Source organism: Lipotes vexillifer, unplaced genomic scaffold (assembly GCF_000442215.2).
Source record: "Lipotes vexillifer unplaced genomic scaffold, Lipotes_vexillifer_v1.1 scaffold505, whole genome shotgun sequence".
Classification (NCBI taxonomy): Eukaryota; Metazoa; Chordata; class Mammalia; order Artiodactyla; family Lipotidae; genus Lipotes; species Lipotes vexillifer.
The window spans coordinates 2102872-2124747 of NW_006785581.1; the positions used below are offsets into that span (position 1 = coordinate 2102872).

Genomic DNA, 21876 nt, shown 5'->3' on the forward strand with positions numbered 1-21876 from the left:
TGGGTTATCTTCTCCTGCTGAGTTTCTTTATATATTCTCAATTCAAGTCACTCATCAGACGCATGATTTGCAATTATTTTCTGAGTCTGGGGGTTGTGTCTTCAGCTACTCTTTATGAAAGAAATGGTCTGCCTCAGAGAGTGCTCCTGAAGCTGCATGCCTTTCTTCTCTTCCCACAGTCACTGTGATAAATAAATATATCAACACATTATCACCTGGTTGTATTTCATTTATCAGCTCTGCCCATCTAAATTTCCCCCAGCTGCCTGATTCAATTACTTTTCCCTTGTCTTAATTCTCCTTGAGCTGTCTACAATTTTTGATGCCAAAGACAATAATACTCTTTTCTTTCTGTCCTTCCTTATTCCCTCCCTTCCTTTCTTATATAAATAGGTACTTTTACTAGACAGTTACTGGGTTTCAGAAGCTCTGCTAGGGGTTGGGGATAAAGAAATATATTTTCTATCTTCGGTTGTGCTCTAGTAAAGAAGACAGATGTTAGTAAACCACTAATACACTAATAAGCATAAAACGATAACTGTGATTAGCCCTTTGAAGGGAGGTGCTGGGGGTTATATGAATATATTACAGGGGAAACTTCCTGGTCAGGAAATCAGCGATTCTTTTCTCCGAGGAGGTAAGAACTGAGTTGGATACCAAGGATAAGCAAGTGTTAAGGGAGCTAAGAGGGAAGAGCATGTGAAAGTGCCTGTGACCCAAGGGAACAAAGCCCTTTGAGGAAATAAAGTGTGGTTGGAATAGAGCAGGCAAATTTGAAAGTGAACCGAGGCAGTTAGGTAGAGGCAAGACCATGAGGGGCCAAGGAGGTTGTAACAGAAGTGTTTGTCCACATTTTAAGACCAGTGAAAAATAACTGAAGTTTTAGAAAAGACAGGAAGATGATCACATTTGAATGCCTAAGAGATTATTCTAAGTGAAGTATGAAGAATGAATTGAACGTGGGCAACAGTGAATGTGAGGGTCCACTGAGGATCTATAGCAGGAGCTCAAGTGACAGCAGCTTAGATGTGGGTAAGACGATCGTAGCTTGGATGAGGGCAGTGGAAATGGAAATGGAGATAAAAGAATGAATCTGAAAGATATTTAGAAAGAAAAAACAATGAGACTTGATGATGGCTTGATGATAAGGGGTTAAGGGAGAAAGGCATTTCAAGAATGACTAATAACTACATGATGCTGATTATTCTGCCAGGGTTTGACAGTAACTGCCTTGGTTTGAGTCGACCATCCTATAACCTTGGACCACTTAAAACCTCTGTGTTCCCATTTCTTCATTTAGAAAATATGGATGATAATATTTAATTCATATGAATGCTACAACACATTTAGAGCAGCATCTACATCGTAGTATGTGCTCAGTAAATATGCTAAACAAATAAATGTGCTCATAGTATGTTTATGAAAAATCCCAATTGTTAGGGATTTCTCCGTTTGAAAAACCAGAGAGGGAAAGTGACTACTTTCTTAAAAATTAAACACACTGAAGACTTTTGGTTCTGGCCAAGGTAGACTATCCCCATTCCTCCCAGGTGGTTAACAACTAAAAATCCCCTGGATATAGCACAAAAAATATCCAGCAAGACTCTGAAAGGTGGAGAGAAGGTGGACTACCTAGCAACTCTGGGAGGTGAGGAAAACAAGGGGTGAGTTCTCCGTTTTCTTTTTTGCCTCTGGTGTCTCCCAGATGGGGAGTTAAAGAAGCCTGCAACCTAGATCCACAGACAGGCGCAGAAGACCAACCCTCCAAGGAGAGCCAATTGTACTGCTCCTAGGGAAGGAATTAGAGAAGGGGCTCTAACAGAGCCGAAACCTTTCTGAAAATACCTACCCTCCTTGAGCCATATGTTCGTAGAAAATCTGCTTGGTAGACGCAGGCAGTGCTCTGATTCCCTCTCTGTGGGAATGTCAGTGGGGCCCAGCATGGAGCTGGGCCTCTACTCCAGCCCAGCAGCACACAGACTGAACAAGGGAGTGCAAGGCAAGGCTGATGGGTGGTCCAACTCTCCCAACTTCATTGCCAGTGGGGCCCAGCAAGACCTCCACCTCCACCCAGCATTGACAAGGCCGTATGAGGTGGAACTAACTTTATACTTAATGGTGAAAGACGGAGTGCTTTCTTCCTAAGATTGGTGGCAAATGATGGTCTGCTCTCATTCCTCTGTGCCATAGCACCAGAAGTCTTAGCCAGCAGAATAAGGTGGCAACACAAGGAAATAAAAAGCATACAGATCAGAAAGGAAGAAATAAAGCTATTCCTATTTACAGATGACATGATTGTCTATGTAGACAATTTTGACGAGTCTACAGAAAAAATTGTATAACTGATGAGTGAGTTCGGCAGAGGCAAAAGCTCTACAAGATCAACACACATAATCGTTTTCCTATATACTAGCAACTAATACGTAGAAACCAAATTTAAAAACGTAACATCATATACAATAACTCCAAATAAAGTGAAATCCCTAGTGGTAAATCTAATAAAACAGTTACAGGATCTGTGTGCTGAAAATTACAAAACCCTGATGGAAGAAGTCAAAGAATAACTAAATAGGGAAACAGGCTGTGTTCATGGATCAGAAGATTCAATATAGTGAAGATGGCAGTTCTCCACAAATTGAACTGTAAGTTCCTATGAAAATCCAAACAAGATTTTTTATAGAAATGGACAAGCTTAATCTAAAATTTATATAGAAAGGAAGAACTAGAATAACTAAAGCGGTATTGGAAAAGAACCAAGTGGAGGGAGTCCCTCTATCTGATATAGAGGCTTGCTGTAACTTAGAATAATCAAGGCAGTGTGGAATTGGCAGAGGAATATATACGCAGAACCCTGGAACACAGTAGAGAGCCCAGAAACAGAGAACACAAATACAACCAATTGGTTTTCTTTTTTTTTGTAAGTCAGATAGGTAGCAGTTAGGTTCCTTTAAGAATATGTCACTTTACAAACAAAAAGGATGAGCACAGTGCTACTTTATTTTACTTACTGTGTTGACTTTTTTTTTTTAACATCTTCATTGGAGTATAATTGCTTTACATTGTTGTGTTAGTTTCTGCTGTATAACAAAGTGAATCGGGTATACGTATACATATATGACCATATCACCTCCCTCTTGCGTCTCCCTCCCACCCTTCCTATCCCACCCCTCTAGGTTGTCACAAAGCACCGAGCTGATCTCCCTGTGCTATGCAGCTGCTTCCCACTAGCTATCTATTTTACATTTCGTAGTGTATATATGTCCATGCCTCTCTCTCGCTTTGTCACAGCTTACCTTCCCCCTCCCCATTTCCTCAAGTCCATTCTCTAGTAGGTCTGGGTCTTTATTCCTGTCTTGCCCCTGGGTTCTTCATGACATTTTTTTTCTTAAATTCCATATATATGTGTTAGCATACGGTATTTGTCTTTCTCTTTCTGACTTACTTCACTCTGAATGACAGACTCTAGGTCCATCCACCTCATTACAAATAGCTCAATTTCGTTTCTTTTTATGGCTGAGTAATATTCCATTGTATATATGTGCCACATCTTCTTTATCCATTCATCCGATGATGGACACTTAGGTTGTTTCCATCTCCGGGCTATTGTAAATAGAGCTGCAGTGAACATTTTGTTACATGACTCTTTTTGAATTATGGTTTTCTCAGGGTACATGCCCAGTAGTGGGATTGCTGTGTCATATGGTAGTTCTATTTTTAGTTTTTTAAGGAACCTCCTGACTGTTCTCCATAGTGGCTGTATCAATTTACATTCCCACCAACAGTGCAAGAGGGTTGCCTTTTCTCCATACCCTCTCCAGCATTTATTGTTTGTAGATTTTTTGACGATGGCCACTCTGACTGGTGTGAGATGACACCTCATTGTCGTTTTGATTTGCATTTCTCTAATGATTAGTGATGTTGAGCTTCCCTTCATGTGTTTGTTGGCTATCTCATATATTCTTTGGAGAAATGTCTGTTTAGATCTTCTGCCCATTTTTGCATTGGGTTGTTTGTTTTTTTAATATTGAGCTACATGAGCTGCTTTGTATATTTTGGAGATTAATCCTTTGTCAGTTGGTTCATCTGCAAATATTTTCTCCCATTCTGAGGGTTGTCTTTTTGTCTTGTTTATGGTTTCCTTTGCTGTGCAGAAGCTCTTAAGTTTCATTAAGTCCCTTTTGTGTATTTTTTTAATTTCCATTTCTCTAGGAGGTGTGTCAAAAAAGATCTTGCTGTGATTTATGTCATAGAGTGTTCTGCCTATGTTTTCCTCTAAGAGTTTGATAGTTTCTGGCCTTACATTTAGGTCTTTAATCCATTTTGCATTTATTTTTGTATTTGGTGCTAGGAAGTGTTCTAATTTCATTATTTTACATGTAGCTGTCCAGTTTTCCCAGCACCATTTATTGAAGAGGCTGTATTTTCTCCATTGTATATTCTTGCCTCCTTTATCAAAGATAAGGTGACCATATGTGTTTGGGTTCATCTCTGGCCTTTCTCTCCTGTTCCATTGGTCTATATGTCTGTTTTTGTGCCAGTACCATACTGTCTTGATGACTGTAGCTTTGTAGTATAGTCTGAAGTCAGGGAGTCTGATTCCTCCAGCTCCATTTTTCATTCTCAAGATTGCTTTGGCTATTCGGGGTCTTTTGTGTTTCCATACAAATGGTGAAATTTTTTGTTCTAGTTCTGTGAAAAATGCCGTTGGTAGTTTGATAGGGATTGCACTGACTCTGTAGATTGCTTTGGTTAGTAGAGTCATTTTCACAGTGTTGATTCTTCCAATGCAAGAACATGGTATATGTTTCCATCTGTTTGTATCATCTTTAATTTCTTTCATTAGTGTCTTATAGTTTTCTGCATGCAGGTCTTTTGTCTTCTTAGGTAGGTTTATTACTAGGTATTTTGTTCTTTTTGTTGCATTGGTAAATGGGAGTGTTTCCTTAATTTCTCTTTCCGATTTTTCATCGTTAGTGTATAGGAACACAAGAGATTTCTGTGCATTCGTTTTGTATCCTGCTACTTTACCAAGTTCATTGATTAGCTCTAGTAGTGTTCTGGTAGCATCTTTAAAAGACTTTATACTACCCCTTTTATGGCTGTTAGCATTTGCCTTATGTATTGAGGTGCTCCTATGTTGGGTGCATAAATTTTTACAATTGTTATATCTTCTTCTTGGATTGATCCCTTGATCATTATGTAGAGTCCTTCTTTGTCTCTTGTAATAGTCTTTATTTTAAAGCCTATTTTGTCTGATTTGAGAATTGTTACTCCAGCTTTCTGGATTTAATCCAGATTTAATTAAATCTGGATTAAAAGGGTAACACAATAATAGTAGGGGACTTTAACAGCCCACTTTAACCAATGGACAGATCAACCAAAATGCCAATAAATAAGGAAACACAAGCTTTAAATGACACATTAAACAAGATGGATTTACCTTGCTCCTTCACCTGCTGCATATTTCTCTGTCTTCTCATCTGGCTTAACTTACTGTGTTTGGGGTCTCCTTTTCGCAGGCTGCAGGTTCATAGTTCCTGTTGTTTTTGGTGTCTGCCCCAGTGGGTGAGGTTGGTTCAGTGGGTTGTGTAGGCTTCCTGGTGGAGGGGATTGGTGCCTGTGTTCTGGTGGATGAGAATGGATCTTGTCTTTCTGGTGTGCAGGGCTGCATCTGGTGGTGTGTCTTGGGGTGTCTGTGAACTTAGTATGATTTTAGGCAGCCTGTCTGCTAATGGGTGGGGTTGTGTTCCATCTTGCTAGTTGTTTGGCATGGAGTGTCCAGCACTGGAGATTGCTGGTCGTTGAGTGGAGCTGGGTCTTAGCATTGAGACGGAGATCTCTGGGAGAGCTGTCGCCGATCGATATTACGTGGGGCCAGGAGGTCTCTGGTGGTCCAATGTCCTGAACTCAGCTCTCCCAACTCAGAGGCTCAGGCCTGACACTAGGCCAGAGCACTAAGACCCTGTCAGCCATGCAGTCAGGTACGTGAGGAGTTTCTTGCCTTTGGGGAAGTCTGAGGTCTTCTGCCAGCGTTCAGTAGGTGTTCTGTAGTAGATGTTCCACATGTAGACGTATTTCTGGTGTATTTGTGGGGAGAAAGTGATCTCCATGTCTTATTTCTCTGCCATCTTGAAGATCGCTCACTGTGTTTACTTTTGATTGCAACAGTTATTGTTATTCTTGTCTTGGTGTCATATTTGATATATTATTTCAGGAATATCCCAATGGTTATAAACTTGTCCTCAGGGGGGGAACCAAGCAACAGGAAGCTGTGCTGACATTCTCTGCTGTCACTGGAACTACTCCTATTGCTGCAGCTTCAGCCCCCTAGGCCTCCACTCGCCAGATCCAGGCAGCCTTCCAGGAGCCGCGACTCCTGGTGACTGATCCCAGGGCTGCCCACCAGGTCTCACAGAGGTGTCTGGTATTAACTTCTCTACCAGTGCTCTCGGTACTGGACTCTCCTCTGTGCTAAGCAGACATCATCATCTGAGCAACAGCGGTGCTCCCTCAGCTGGTCTCTCCCTGTGGAAGCTCCCAATTGGTTTTTGACAAAAGTACAAAAGCAATTCAATGGAGGAAAAGTAGCCTTTTCAACAAATGACACGCATAGGCAAAAACCTAAACTTCGTACCATATACAAAAGTTAAGTCAAAATGGGTCATGAACTTACCTAAGAGGTAAAACTACACAAGTGTTAGGAAAAATATGAGAAAATCTTTAAGACCTAGGGTTAGAGAAAGAGTTCTTATATGTGACATTAAATGCACTATCCATAAAATGAAAAATAGGTAAATTGAATTTCGTCAAAAGTAATACATTTTGCATTGTGAAAGGCTGCTAAGAGGATGAAAATACAAGCTGGAGACTGTGAGAAAATATTTGCAAATCACATATCCAACAAAGGACTTATATCTAGAGTATATGAAGAATTCTCAAAACTCAACAGTAAATAAAGCATCCAATTGTAAAATGAGCAAAAGACATTTCACCAAAGAAAAATAGATGGCAAATGAGCATGTGGAAAGACATTCAACATCATTAGCTACTAGCAAAATGCAAATTAAGAGCTCAGTGCAGTATCATAACACACACACATGAAAGACTAAAATTTAAAAAGTGAAAATACCAAATGCTGACAATGATGTAGAGAAAATTGATCACTCGTGCATTGCTAGTGGGAATGTAAAATGGTACAGCTATCCTGGAAAATCGTTTGGTAGTTTCTTACAAAACAAAACAAGCACTTATCTGATGCCCCTATAATCACACTTTTGGACATTTATCCTAGGGTAATGAAAATATATGTTCACACAACAACCTGTGCACAGATGTTCAGAGTAGTAAAATACAGGAAACAATCCGCATGCCCTTCTATGTGTGAATGGTTGAATAAACTGTGATACATCTTTACAATGGAATACTACACAGCAGGAAAGAGGGATGAACTATTGAAACTACAACAGTCTGGATGTGACTCAGGGGCATTGAGCTTATTGGAAAAAAGTCAATCTCAAAGATTACTTACTGTGTAATTCCACTTGTATAATAGTCTCTAAATGACAACTATAGAGATGCAAAACAGATTGGTAGCTGACAGGGGACAGGGATTGGGGGTGATGGGGGGAGTGTGGACTAGGTGCAAACACAAAGTCATAGCATGAATGTGGTGGTGGTTACACAGGTTTATACGTAAGTTAATATTACTTAGAACTACAGCCATATATACATACACACAACGTGAACGCAGTTTGAAAACATGGTGTGAACTGAATTAGGTCGATAGACCACTTAACAGTGACACACAACTGTCAGTTTTCTGGTATGGATGCGGCACTGCCGCAATATAGGATCGCGCTATGGAGAGAAACTGCGTCCTGTAAATCTGTAATTATTTCTTTAAAGGTAAAAGAAATTACCTACATTGTGGCCAACATTACAGATACTCCTTTGAATCACATAATAAAGTGGGAGTTTAGAAAGAGGGCAGGAGAAGAAAGGAGGAGATAGGAGTTCGAGTTATAGACGTACACCTTACTATCTGTGTACTTATAGGAAAAGCCTCTTACGTGCTCCCAACTGCAATTTCGTCTATAAAATATGACTAATAAAACCTGCTTGGCTTGTCCCAGTGAGGTTACTGTAACAATTTTTTGTAGAATTCAAACTAGATTATTTTGAACAAAGCGAAAGTGTAGCCAGCCAGACCCCAAATGTGGACATTTGCAGCCACAGCTGAAGTGACTGTTTCAGTAGCTTGTTTGGATCCTGATTAGTTCTCTAAGGAAAACAGTGTGTTAATTGATAATGGCTGTTGATTACCATGTTACAGAGGTGGATTAGAGCCCTTGTGAGCCATCCCATAGAAGGGAAAAGAGGAAGGAGAAAGGATCCGTGTGATAATGACAGTGCTTAATGAGTACCAATAAATATTAGCCAGCATAACAATAATTATCATTAGTAGAGAGCTTGCTGCCAAAATTGTTCTTTCTTTGTCCTGAGAGGTTTAATGCTCCAAATTTACCATAATCAAACTCTGGTTCTATATCAGCGATCCTAAACATAAATCCTTCACCTTCCCAATCTATAGTCTTGTTTCCCAGGGACCATAATTGAATCTGAGCAAATATTTCTTTGAATCTTCAAAGAGGTATTCTAATTTGTGTCTTCAAAGGCCTATCTGTTCACAGCCTTTCTGCCTGAACTACCAGCCTGTAAAGGAAAAAGAAAGTTTTCTTCACCAGTTTTAACCACCATTCAACAACTGAGTCAGCTCACAAATAATTGTATTAGTAGTGGGAAGAGTAGTAGTAATAACAATGATAATAAAATAGCTTACACTTAGGGAGCACTTACTAGTTGCAATTAGCTGTAATAAGTATTGTATCTATATTAGCTAATTGAGTCCTCATAAAACCCCCAGGAGACAGGTTGTATTATTATTCTTCTTTTTACCATTTTAACCATTTAAAAAAAATTTTATTGGCATATAGTTGCTTTACAATGTTGTGTTAGTTTCTACTGTACAGCAAAGCGAATCAGCTACATGTATACATGTATCCCCTATTCTCTGGATTTCCTTCCCATTTAGGTCAGCACAGAGCACTGAGTATAGAGTTCCCTGTGCTATACTGTAGGTTCTCATTAGTTATCTATTTTATACATAGTATCAATAGTGTATATATGTCAATTCCAATCTCCCATTTCATCCTCCCCCCATAGGTTGTATTATTATCCACATTTTACATGTGGAAACTAAGAAGACACAGATTGTCTGAGTCACTCAAGTGCACGTAGCTTGTGAGTGGCACATCCAGGATCATCTAACCCGGGCTGTGTGGTTCTAGAGTCTCTTGCCTCTATGTCCTTCTACCTCTCACAAGAGCTTGTCTCACACCTGCGGCATCTCCAGCAGCTGGAAGGGGATTTGAGATTTTTAGAAGGAGACCATTTCTTCTATGGCCATCTCTATGGTTACTCTGAAAACTCGGTTGTGACTAAAGATCGTAAGATGTGAAACTTTTGGAATCTTTGTCGTTTGGGGATAGGCTGGATCTTCAGTGGGTATTTGGGACCAGTATAGAAAAAGACAGCCTTTATTCTTGGCATTAGGGGATCACTTCTGTGTGACTTGGTTTAGCTTCAGCCACGTCCAGGTTACTTCCAAGTACTCAGTGATGTGATCATTCTCAGTGTCTGGAGCCACAAGTCCAAACTCCTCCACTTATTAGTTTCGTGATGTTAAGTTATTTAATAATTTAATATTTAAATTTAATAATGTGTTTTTGTCTCAGGTCCTTCATTGTAAAATGAGCAAACATATTTCACGTGACTTGGGAGAATCAAATGACATCATATATGTACAATATTTATCCCAATGCTTGGCACTCGAGGCTCAATACTACTATGTGAAGTCGAGAAAGTAAAGTCAGGGTTGTAGAAAATGGGCTGCAATTCCTTTCCTCAAAGTTAACTACTTAATAAGGCATTCATGATAAAATTCGCAAACCTCATCACCATATACTGTGATTTGATTGCCTCCAAAGAGATAAAATATTAAATTTATTAAAAGTTCCAAGAGGGTTAAAGTTAATGTGTTACAGAGAGCAGGAGTGGGCGCCTGCACGGCGAAAAGTGTTCATATGAAGTGAAGACTTCTCCCTATTAGAAGTCATTTCTTCCCTCCAATGAACTTTTATTCCAGTTAATCTTTATTTCTCTTATCAAGCATGAGCACACATGCCAGTTTGCCTAGGTCATTCTGAGTTATGCCTGTTATTCCAGCGTAATTATTAGCAGAGCCCCCTTTCACTCTAAAATATGTTCTGTTTATATGATAAAATATGAGGTCACCTACTTATAACTCTTATCACTTCTCCCATGTGTTCCGGTTGGTTACGTATTGCTGTCTGGTGGCCTCTATTAAAATGTTCATATGAGCAGAGACCATATCTACTCATTTGTATTCCCAGTACAGACTCTAATAATTACTTCTTAAGTGGATTTAAATAAGGAGATTGAAAACTCTTGGGGTCTAAGCCTATATTCGTAGACTTCTTTGTGTCCCTAATATCATCTGGTATTGTACCTGTACATATTAGGTGCTTGCTAGGTCTGTAAATGTGATTGGACATTCATAGGGTTATACTATTTCTGGACTATCCTGGAGATGATCTGAGCACAGACTAGAAGTGTGTCTTCATGAACCTTCTCCCTTCACACTGCTTGCTAACCTGTGCACATTTCTGTCTTAGAGTTTGCGTTGCTTTTAACGCCTAAAGAAAAATTTTCTTTGAAAAACCCAAGGTGTTAAATTAAGAGCCATGTGCATTTGTATACTTGACATTATTGCATGTGGGTGACTGAAACAGCTCTACTTTGTAGAATTTAACCCTTCTCATTACTGGTCCCTGTTAGGAAATTTAAAATAAAAATTAATGAAGGGACTTCCCTGGTGGCTCAGTGGTTAAGAATCCGCCTGCCAATGCAGGGGACACGGGTTCGAGCCCTGGTCCGGGAAGATCCCACATGCTGCAGAGCAACTAAGCCCGTGTGCCACAACTACTGAGCCTGCCCTCTAGAGCCCGCAAGCCGTAACTACTGAAGCCTGCGCTCCGCAACAAGAGAAGCCACCACAATGAGAAGCCCGTGCACTGCAACGAAGAGTAGCCCCCGCTCGCCACAACTAGAGAAAACCCACGCGCAGCAACGAAGACCCAATGCAGCCAAAAATAAAATAAATAAATAAATGTATTTTAAAAAATTAATGAAGATAGATGATATTTCAGTTTATTGGTACATTGATCTAACAGTTTGCTTAACAGACTATATTGAATTTTTAGTTTTGTTCAATTAGTGTTGATTTCTTTGAGATTTATAGCTGGAATTTCAACTCTTGTTTTATAACCTGTTCTGACTTAAATAACCCTACTTGGTTTTTCTTCTTAAGATTTCTAAGAAGTTATACTAGCAGATGTTAAAGGGAATAAAGGGCATAAACTTTCTCACATTAATTATTTACAGAGGAGTCATTTAGGTGAGTAATAAAACGTCCTGATGATGAGGGGAGAGTCTAGTTATCTGTGAAATCTTGATTTCTAACTTGGAATCTTTCAGTCCATTTCGTAGTGTTAGATGTATTTCCCCCTATGTCCTGTGGATTAAGGATGCCATGGCTATTTGAATATATATAACCATATTACTACACATTAGGCATCAACCCAGTGGTTGAATTCTGAACCTTGTGAAAATACTTGTGGGTTAATGCTCCTCTGCCAGGCTGTATTAGCTGGGCCTTCCTCTTTAGTTTTACCCTCTTTGTTCTGTTGGAGAAGAACATTGATAGGGTGTGACAGGTGGTTTACCTCACGAGCTGGACCCAGGCAATCGGAGCCTCCATACCCAGTTCCCAACCTTGGGGCTGTTGATATATCAGACTGGTTAATTCTTCATTGTCTTGGGTTGTCCTGTGCCTTGTAAGAGGCTTAGCAGCATCCCTGCCCTCCACCACTAGATTCCAGTAGCATCTCTTTTCTCAAAGCATGACACCCAAAAACATCCTCAGACACTGTCAGATGTTTCCTAGGAGGAGGGGATGCAGCATTGCACACACCGTGCCCCTGCCCCTATTGAGAACCACTGCCTTGGAACCTCTGCAGAAACCTTTGCAGACGTGGAAGACGCAGTGACCTTAGAGAAGCGCTTAGCAATCGTTGTGACCTTAGAGAAGCACCTAGCAATCGTTGTGACCTTACAGAAGCACCTAGCAATCGTTGTGACCTTACAGAAGCACCTAGCAATCGTTGTGACCTTAGAGAAGCACCTAGCAATCGTTGTGACCTTAGAGAAGCACCTAGCAATCGTTGTGACCTTACAGAAGCACCTAGCAATCGTTGTGACCTTACAGAAGCACTTAGCAATCGTTGTGACCTTAGAGAAGCACTTAGCAATCAATCATTGTCACTTGCATAAGTCGCTTGACTTCTCTGACAGTCTGTTTACCTGCCAAGTGAGGATAATAACATCGATCTTTTAGAGTTGTTGAGATTTCAACCACATCAGGCATGGAAACTGCCAGGCATGGAGTAAGGTCCCAATGCACGGTAGTCACTGTCGTTCTTACTTGGTGAGTTCCAGCTAACTTTTCCAACACCAGTGATTCCAACTTATGAAAAAGTGTCTCTCTTTCTCACCCTGCAAACAGAGCACGACGAATGTGGCAGCGGGCAGCACAACTGTGATGAGAATGCCATCTGCACCAACACCGTCCAGGGATACAGCTGCATCTGCAAACCGGGCTACGTGGGCAACGGGACCATCTGCAGAGGTAGGCTGGCCGTGTAGGGGCAAGCCCTGAGCTGCAGCCCTACCTGAGCTCTTGGCGCTCCTGTGGCAGATCCGTTGTGCCATTCTGGTGGCTGAGCATGGCCAGCATTCCTGTCCCTGGACTGTCAGTTGGCAAGGGCACTGTGCATCAGAGAAGAAGTGCTCTGAGTCTACCTTTTGGGTTGAAGGAAGAAGGTATAAGTGTGGTTCAGGGACATGGTTCCGTATCTAGATGGCTCTCTTCAGCTTTGCCTGTTGGCTTGTGTTTGTGATGGATGCACTGGTTGCTGAGAGCTCTGCTCAGAGGACATGTGGGCACTGCTCATGGCCACGCTGCAGGTATCTGCTCAGTGTAGGAAGCTTAAAGTTTCAGCCACTCTCTGTGTTTGGAGCAGTTCAGAGGCCAGTGCCCTGGCTTCTGTCTGCATTTAGAATAAAATTCCCATTCCTCCTTCTGGCTAACGAGAACATTCAGAATATGGTCCCTGGCTCCTCTCAGCTTCATCTCTGTGTTCTCCCCCATTCTCCCTCAGTACCAGTGTGCTATTCCTCACTATTCCTCGCACAGGCCAGCCACATTCCTGTCTCAGGGCTTTGCACTTGTGCTCCCCTGAGCCTCCATGCTCATTTCCTTCAGGTCTCTGCTCAAGTCTGCCCCCATCATCAGAGACTTTCTTTGACCACTGTTTCTGAAATAGACCCCTAGTACTTTTCGGCCCCATACCCTCCTTTATTTTTTCTTTACTAACACAGCCTATCATAACATTATGCATTTATGTGTTTGTTTCTGTATTGTCTGCCTCCCCGTGGGGATGTAAGCTATGTGAGAGTGACCACAGGGTTGCATCTCCCTACTCTGTCCCCAGCAACTAGAATGGTAGCTGGCACACTGTAGACAATCAATAACTAACTGAATCAACCAAAGAGGAAAGAGACACAGTCACATTGAAAAAGAGGCAAAGTGTACACAAAAACCAGGAAATAACCCTTTGAGTTAGGTATTATTACTATCCCCATTTTAGAGTTCACAAAGCTGAGACACAGAAAGGTTAAGTAACTTACCCAAGGACACACATGCATTATCAGTATTCTTCTGAAGAGATGACATGCTGATGGTGAAAAATAATGAACAGTGACTTCTAAGAGGAGAATCTTAGAAGACTGATTTTATTCTGCGTTGGGGAAGTTGGGGTAAACAGCCTCATGCATGACTGAGAGTTAAATTGGTGAGACTTTTTAATGGCAATTTGACAAAATCAATCTACTTTTAAAGTAAATCTGAAGGGTCATAGAGGGATTCTCTTGAGTACATAGATTTTACCTCTTGAAATGTGTTCTAAGCATATGCTCCTGAGGGGCGAAAAATGCACATACAGGGATGTTTTTGCCGCATTATTTGTATTTATCAAAAACCAGAAACAGCCCAAGTATCTGTCAGTAATGGAATGATTTAATTTATTTGGAGTATAATTTAATGGAATACAGTACAGTGGTTTGAACTTCTGAGTGTATCTACAGACACGTGCACACGCATATACACACCCACACTGAAAGGCATATTTTTGAGAAAAAAAGAAAGAAAAATAAATAAAACCAAGTTGCAAGACAATACATATGGTATACATATAGTATAATCACCTGGCTAGTTTACTATTACTATTTTTTAGCATCTTTATTGGAGTATAATTGCTTTACATTGTTGTGTTAGTTTCTGCTGTATAACAAAGTGAATGAGCTATATGTATATGTACCTCCCCATATCCCCTCCCTCTTGCACCTCCCTCCCATCCTCCCTATCCCACCCCTCTAGGTGGTCACAAAGCACCGAGCTGATCTCCCTGTGCTATGCAGCTGCTTCCCACTAGCTATCTTACATTTGGTAGTGTATATATGTCGGTGCCACTCTCTCACTTCCTCCAGCTTACCCTTCCCCCTCCCCGTGTCCTTAAGTCCATGTTCTGTGACTGCATCTTTATTCCTGTCCTGCCCTTAGGTTCATCAGAACCATTTTTTTTTTTTTTTTTAGATTCCATATGTGTGTTAGCATATGGTATTTGTTTTTCTCTTTCTGACTTACTTCACTCTGTATGACAGACTCTAGGTCCATCCACCTCACTACAAATAACTCAGTTTCATTTCTTTTTATGGCTGAGTAATATTCCATTGTACATATGTGCCACATCTTCTTTATCCATTCATCTGTCAATGGACACTTAGGTTGTTTCCATGTCCTGGCTATTGTAAATAGTGCAGCAATGAACATTGTGGTACATGTCTCTTTTTGAATTATGGTTTTCTCAGGGTATATGCCCAGTAGTGGGATTGCTCGGTCGTATGGTAGTTCTATTTTTAGTTTTCTAAGGAACCTCCATACTGTCCTCCATAGTGGTTGTATTAATTTACATTCCCACCAACAGTGCAAGAGGGTTCCCTTTTCTCCACACCCTCTCCAGCATTTATTGTTTGTAGATTTTTTGATGATGGCCATTCTGACCTGTGTGAGGTGATACGTCATTGTTGTTTTGATTTGCATTTCTCTACATATATTTATGTAAATACAGGGAGACGGGAACCATGCAGATTGTTCACCTTATTACCAATGGGTGTGTGTGTGTGAACAAGAACATCCGCTTATTGCTATAAATTCAATATTGTTTGCATCTCCTACAGCGGGGATTCATATATGTAATATTTGTGTGTTTTTTAAAAAGTTCCATGAGACAAATAAACTAGTGCTCAACTTTTAAAAGAAGACTTGAAGATATTTCCAAAGCAAAACAAAAGAATATAAACATTAATATAGTTCCACGGGTTATCAAGCCACTGCTGATACCTGCATGCTAATGCTGTAAGTCTGAAGAACAACACAGGGAATTGATTTTAATGCATTATTTTTCCAAATGACATTACCTCATACAATGATATCGATTGCACCAGGTCAGTGAGTTTTGTTTGTCAAGCCCTCTCTTGCCACTGTGACAGGTGATGGCTTCACCTTTGTGGAATTTGAAAGTCCCAACTGTGAAAAATACGAGTTCAAATAATGTTCCTGGTGTCCATTGACTCTGAAAATACATCTTCCCTTGAAAGTTATGAATTAGGGAAAATAATTTTCTTAAAGTAGTTCTCATGGTCCATTGTGTTAACCTTAATAAGATCAGGAGAATCCTATGTTGCATCAGTGTTACGTGGGGAAGCATTGCAGTAGAGGTGAAGATTGGACAAAGGAATTGGAGAATTGGGGTTTGGACCCGATTTCCTTACTGGTGAGCTGTCACTTCTGTATTTTTACATAGTACAATTGGGTTAATGTTACCTTCAGTGTTTATCCAGCAGTGTTATTGCAAAGAATTATTAAAGGAATATATATATTGTTGTGTTTTAAGCTATCAAATGCTCTAAAAGTGGAAGACAGTATGATTGGTGGAACAATGATGAAGGGCAAGGGGAAGGCAGTACATGAGTTGGCTTCAGCCTCAGCCTTGTGACTCAAATACCCAAACATGTGTCTGTTTCAAGGCATACATTTTATAGTTGAGTTTTCCACTGGTAACTGGATCATTTATAGAGGGAGTTGCACAAGGAGTTTCAGACAGCTTGAACTAATTCAGAATGTCTGAGAGAAGAGATGGCTCGTATTGTGCTGGAGCCACGGTCTCGGGCATGCATGACCCAATCCTCACTAGACTTGCCAGATAGACACTCCTCTTTATAAAGGAAAAAGCTATTACTTGGGTACAGAAACAGAGAAACTTAAAGCAATCATTTCACTGCCATTCCTTCCTGAGGGCTGGAAAAGATACATGATAAAGACTCTCCTCATTGCCCAGAAAGGCTCCCCTATTTTGGATGCACTAATATTATTGTTAATAAAAGTATATTGGTAGTAATGTTTACAGGAGTACTGGAGTGTCGATACTGCAGTGTTGAGCAGAACTAAAATAACTTCAAACTTATTTGTAAACTCACTGTCATGGAAATACTTACCAACAAGCACTGGTACTGAATTTAGATCTGAATGTATCTGTTATAGTCCTTAATGGCGGGGGCAGGAAGGACACTTTACTGATTTAATTCTAAGAGAAGGAAGTCTCTAGGCCCAGAGACTATTATTATGCTTACACTTTCAATAATGCTTCCTTTGAAAAATGTGACTGAAACTTGAAAATGAAACTGATTGTCTAGTCTAAGCTTTCAAGAGACATTATGTTCATCAGCTTGGTAAAGAAAGGCAGACAGACACAGAAGCTGTATTGCAGTCTTGAAACCAGCAATAGTGCATTAAGAAGATAGTCACAAGAAGGGAGCTTGTGTGGTGCTAGGTGCAATATATTGGTTGTGTTATTTTGACTTAACAAGGCAGACCTTGATGTAGTCTTTTCATATGTATTCTTTTCCTACAAGTGCATTTTTCCTAGGCAAAAAAAGAGTCTCTTGGATGCACTTTAAGTACTTTCCATCACTTACCAAAGTCACTGCTTACCTTTTAAAGTTTGCAGCCCAGTAGACGTAACTGCATCCTTAGGGGCTTAAGGGAAGCACGTTAAGCCAGCTTGTATCTCAGAGGGAGTGGAAATCTGGCACTTAGACAACTGCTGATTCTTTAGAGAGCATTTTGAGGTTGCACTTTGGTGAGTCACATAGATGTTTGTTATCTGTAATTGTCACATCCGAAATGATGCATGAGATTAGCAGAGCCATATATATATCAGTCAATTTTATTTTAAAACAGGCTACTGAACATTGACTTTCTGGTGAAAAATCAAGATAAGACTGGCCTTCTTTCCTAACGAACAATTCTCAATGGACCAGGAGACTTTCTTTAGGCAACGTTATTGAAAGATGTCACAGTCAATCTCTAGGCTCTCTGCTGGATTATGATCTGTTTGGGGAAGCAATTATTTGCAAGATATTTAAAGTGCTTAACAACTGCTACATTTATAGAATGGCGCCAGCTATACTCAACATACCCATCTCAGTTCAGAATATATGCAAAGGGTATTTACCTCTTATAGAACTGAAAAATGATAGTACCTGGTTGGATGTCATTTTCTTTTTTGTTTTTGCTTTTTGGGCAGAGCTGATGGGATCTTTATGATGAAAATAATCAATAATCTTACAGTATATTTCTGTTAGATTCCCATGAAACGCAGGTTGGTTTTTTTTTCTTTTTTATGGAGTGTTTAAATTCCTTCAACAATTCAAAACTGAATTCTGCTGTCACATGTAAAATGGTATCCACTTGAAGAGCTAAGGACATCAGATGCATTCTACAGCAGACTTTTCATTTTTAAGCACAATGAGAAAAAAGATTATTTTCTGGGGGGCAAAATGGTAGGTGAGGTTAAGAAGGTCACGTGATAAATCAGTAGCCTGTACTGACGCTTCAAGTTACACTTCCTAATTGAGGCTATTCTTACAATCAGTTTTCAAACAACAGTGAACATATTCGTACCTTATAACATTTATATAAGGGCTCAATTGTAGCTTTCCTTTCTATACATCCTGAAAGGATGTACAAGAGGAAATCACTGAGACATCTTGAAAAATAAATCTATTTGTCAAATACCATGTTATCTCAACAGCAGCAAACTAGTCAGTTACCAGTTAAAACCCTAAGAAAATATTAACTTGTTTGAAAACAAGTCTATATTGTAATAACCCCAAATATCAACCTTAACATCCGATTCTAACTTTCAAATGCTGGGTACCCTTTCCAAGAGGAAATTACATCTGCTTTTACATGAATCCCTAGTTTAAATACTTGCAGAAAAACACCCATATTATCTACTCAGCAAATGTCTGAAATCAAACAAAATAATCCAGCACTGGACATTAATATCTTACAAATAGCATAAGATCCCAAAAGTGCAAGAAAAACCTTGGCATTATAGAAAAAGAAATTAGGTGGACAAATTCTAAGTACAACAAGACATCTAAAGAGGGGACCATCTAGAAATCTACCCTACAGTACACTAGACTCAATCTGGAGCATTCTACAATTTTATATTAAATTTGTACAATTTTATACCAAAACTATAGTCTTTTTAAGAAAATATTTTACATTTAGAATAACTCTTAAGACATTTAAACTGTAGATAATATTTAACTATAAGCAAGAATAAAAAATAGTCCTCTAATAATCTTTTATTTTTTCTCAACAAGTAAATAAACACAGATGCCTTCTTTGCTCTTATGCCTAACTACCTCTGTACTCCTTTAGTCCAGTTCCACAACATCAAAAGTAGGGGTGAATAAACAAAATCAGTAACGACAAACACAGCAAGGGCCATTGTAATAGGGATTATCAATGATGGGAAATTTGTACAATGAGATATCTAGTTAAAAGAGTAAAGGTAGAATGTGCTTTTTAAGAAAACGGCCAATAATCACTCATCTGAAAAAATGCAAATAGGCGCCAGGTAAAATTGGCAGAATTTGAACTTAAACCAAACTTTTAGTGTGTATCAAACTAACATTAAGAAATGCACACAGGATGTAAAACAAAATAGTGGTTATCTCCAGGTGGCAACATTACAGGGAATTTAAATTTTCTTCCTGTTTTAATATTCAATTTTTTCAGGTGTGTTTTTAGATTGCACACAAGTAGTACCAAGTGGCTAGAAAGAACACAGACCAAGGATACTAAAGTAAAACCACAGGGTCTTTTTCTATCAGAAAGGACCTCAAGGATTATCAAACTAAGATACATTATCTGTCTATGTATCTGGGATATAACGGCACTGATTTAAAAGACTAGACTAGAAATTCCAAGAATACTTCCTAGACGATAAAAGTAATCTCTTTTCAGGATTGTTTACACTCCCTAAGTATGCAAAAATTAACACATTTAAATGTAAATTCCTTCATATACGTTATTAAAAAGTAGGAAAAACAAATTTAAAGGGAGTTTACACAACCTTGTAATTAAAGCATAAGTTCATTGTTGAATGACAGAGCAAAGCAGATCATTACAGAGTTTGTCTGAAAGCAGGAAGGCTGGCCTGCAAGGGGCCTTTAGGGAGTAGGCTGGGTGCCCAGGCAGGTAGTTCTTTGCTTTGCTGTCTGCATTCTCCAATAAACCCAGTCCTTTTACATGAATGGGTGTGATTCAGCCTAGTTTCCCCATGAAATAATGTAATGAAAGATTTCTACTGACGAGGGATTACACTTGATGCAAAATTTCTCAGTGACATTCAAATTAATTCCAGTGTCCACAATTTAAGCAATTTCCAGTAGGCATTTACAACCCAAAATCCAATGACCTGGTATTTTCATGATAGTTAGGGAAAGTGTTCCAGCGAAAAATAAAGTTTAGATTTGCTCCACTATGTACATCTGAATATATCCAGAGGAGTAAAACTCAAATCCAACCAAAAGACAAAATGCTATAAAATATTTTTTTTGTTGTAAGGTAATCAAATTCTTCCCAGAATAATGTGTAACTAATTTCACATATTTATTTGCAACCAATTTAACTTTTCCAAATTCTCATTTGCAAATGAGAGGCTCATACAATTAAAGCTGATGATACAAACCATTGTTTCAGAAGGATCAGAATTTACACTAGTCAAACGTGATTCCATAAGATTGGTTTTAACATGTTCTTTCAACTTTATTAAAATCATCAATATCCCAGACGCATTTACCACTTAAAAAAAATCAATTTAATGCTATCAAAAGGTGATGTTCACTTTAATCCTGTTTGCCTTCACGCCACTGCCGTGAGCCTTTATTCCAGGCCACATAAACAAAGAGGGCCAGCACCACGTGGACGGCGACCACTGCAACAGTAGCCTATAAAAATAGCTGTCTCTATTGGACATCCCAAAGGCGCCTTCAAAAACATAAGATTTAGTCGTGAAATGTAACCCAATAGGTACAGTGACTATTAAAGCTGTGAAGAACGGGAGCGTCTCCACAGTAGATGCTAATGAACTTTCATTTCTGAAGTCTCATGGCTGCAGCGCATTCAGCGCCACTTTATCAAAGCGCTCCATGGTGTCGACACGCTAACAGCAGGTGCTCAGAGGCGGGCTGGGCTCAGGGTCCGCGCTCAGTCGGCTCCGCAGGAGACCGGTTGCGGCTGACCGCGCCGCTGGATATTATATTTTAAGGCAAGGTTAGCATAAATAGATCTGGTTCTTTATTTTTTTAGTCTGTAAAGGGTGACAATTATTTCATAATACTAGTTTCTTACTGATTTAATCATGCAGTTATGAGAAATAGCCAATATCTATATCCGATGTTAAATTTCTGATTTTGTTTCTTTGATTAATTAATTAATTTGTTTATTTATTTATTTATTTATTTATTTTTGGCTGCGCTGGGTCTTCGTTGCTGTGCGCGGGCTTTCTCTGCTTGCAGCCAGTGGGGGGCTACTCTTCGTTGCGGTGCGCGGGCTTCTCATTGCGGTAGCTTCTCTTGTTGCAGAGCACGGGCTCTAGGCACGCGGGCTTCAGTAGTTGTGGCACAAGGGCTTAGTTGTCCGCCGCATGTGCGATCTTCCCGGACCAGGGCTTGAACCCGTGTCCCCTGCATTGGCAGGCAGATTTTTAACCACTGTGCTACCAGGGAAGTCCCTGATTAAATTTAAAAAAATTTTATTGGAGTATAGTTGATTTACAATGTTGTGTTAATTTCTGCTGTACAGCAAAGTGAATCAGCTATACATATACATATATCCACTCTTTTTAGATTCTTTTCTCATGTAGGCCGTTACAGAGTATTGAGGAGAGTTCCCTGCGCTATACGGTAGCTCCTTATTAGTTACCTATTGTACATATAGTACTGTGTATTTGTCAGTCTCAGTCTCCCAATTTATCCCTCACCCACCCCCCACCTTACCCCCTGGTAACTGTAAGTTTGTTTTCTACATCTGTGACTCTGTTTCTGTTTTGTAAATAAGTTCATTTGCAGCCTTTTTTAGATTCCACATATAAGCGATATCATATGATACTTGTCTTTCTCTGTCTGACTTACTTCACTCAGTATGCCAATCTCTAGGTCCATCCATGTTGCTGCAAATGGATTTTTTAATGGTTCTTCTTA

General features: G+C 39.7%; 1 protein-coding gene and 1 pseudogene across 3 annotated transcripts in view; one reads left to right on the forward strand and one right to left on the reverse strand.

Annotated features, from left to right (window-relative positions):
* The window catches only part of NELL1 (neural EGFL like 1), an 881356-nt gene that overhangs the window by 532044 nt on the left and 327436 nt on the right, over positions 1-21876 (forward strand). For all 3 annotated transcript variants that reach the window (XM_007457631.1, XM_007457632.1, XM_007457633.1), the window contains one exon: positions 12704-12826. In XM_007457631.1, the coding sequence (XP_007457693.1) occupies positions 12704-12826 (123 nt within the window). The remainder of the gene's footprint in view (positions 1-12703; positions 12827-21876) is intronic.
* Positions 20521-20825, reverse strand: LOC103068996 (vacuolar ATPase assembly integral membrane protein VMA21 pseudogene; annotated as a pseudogene).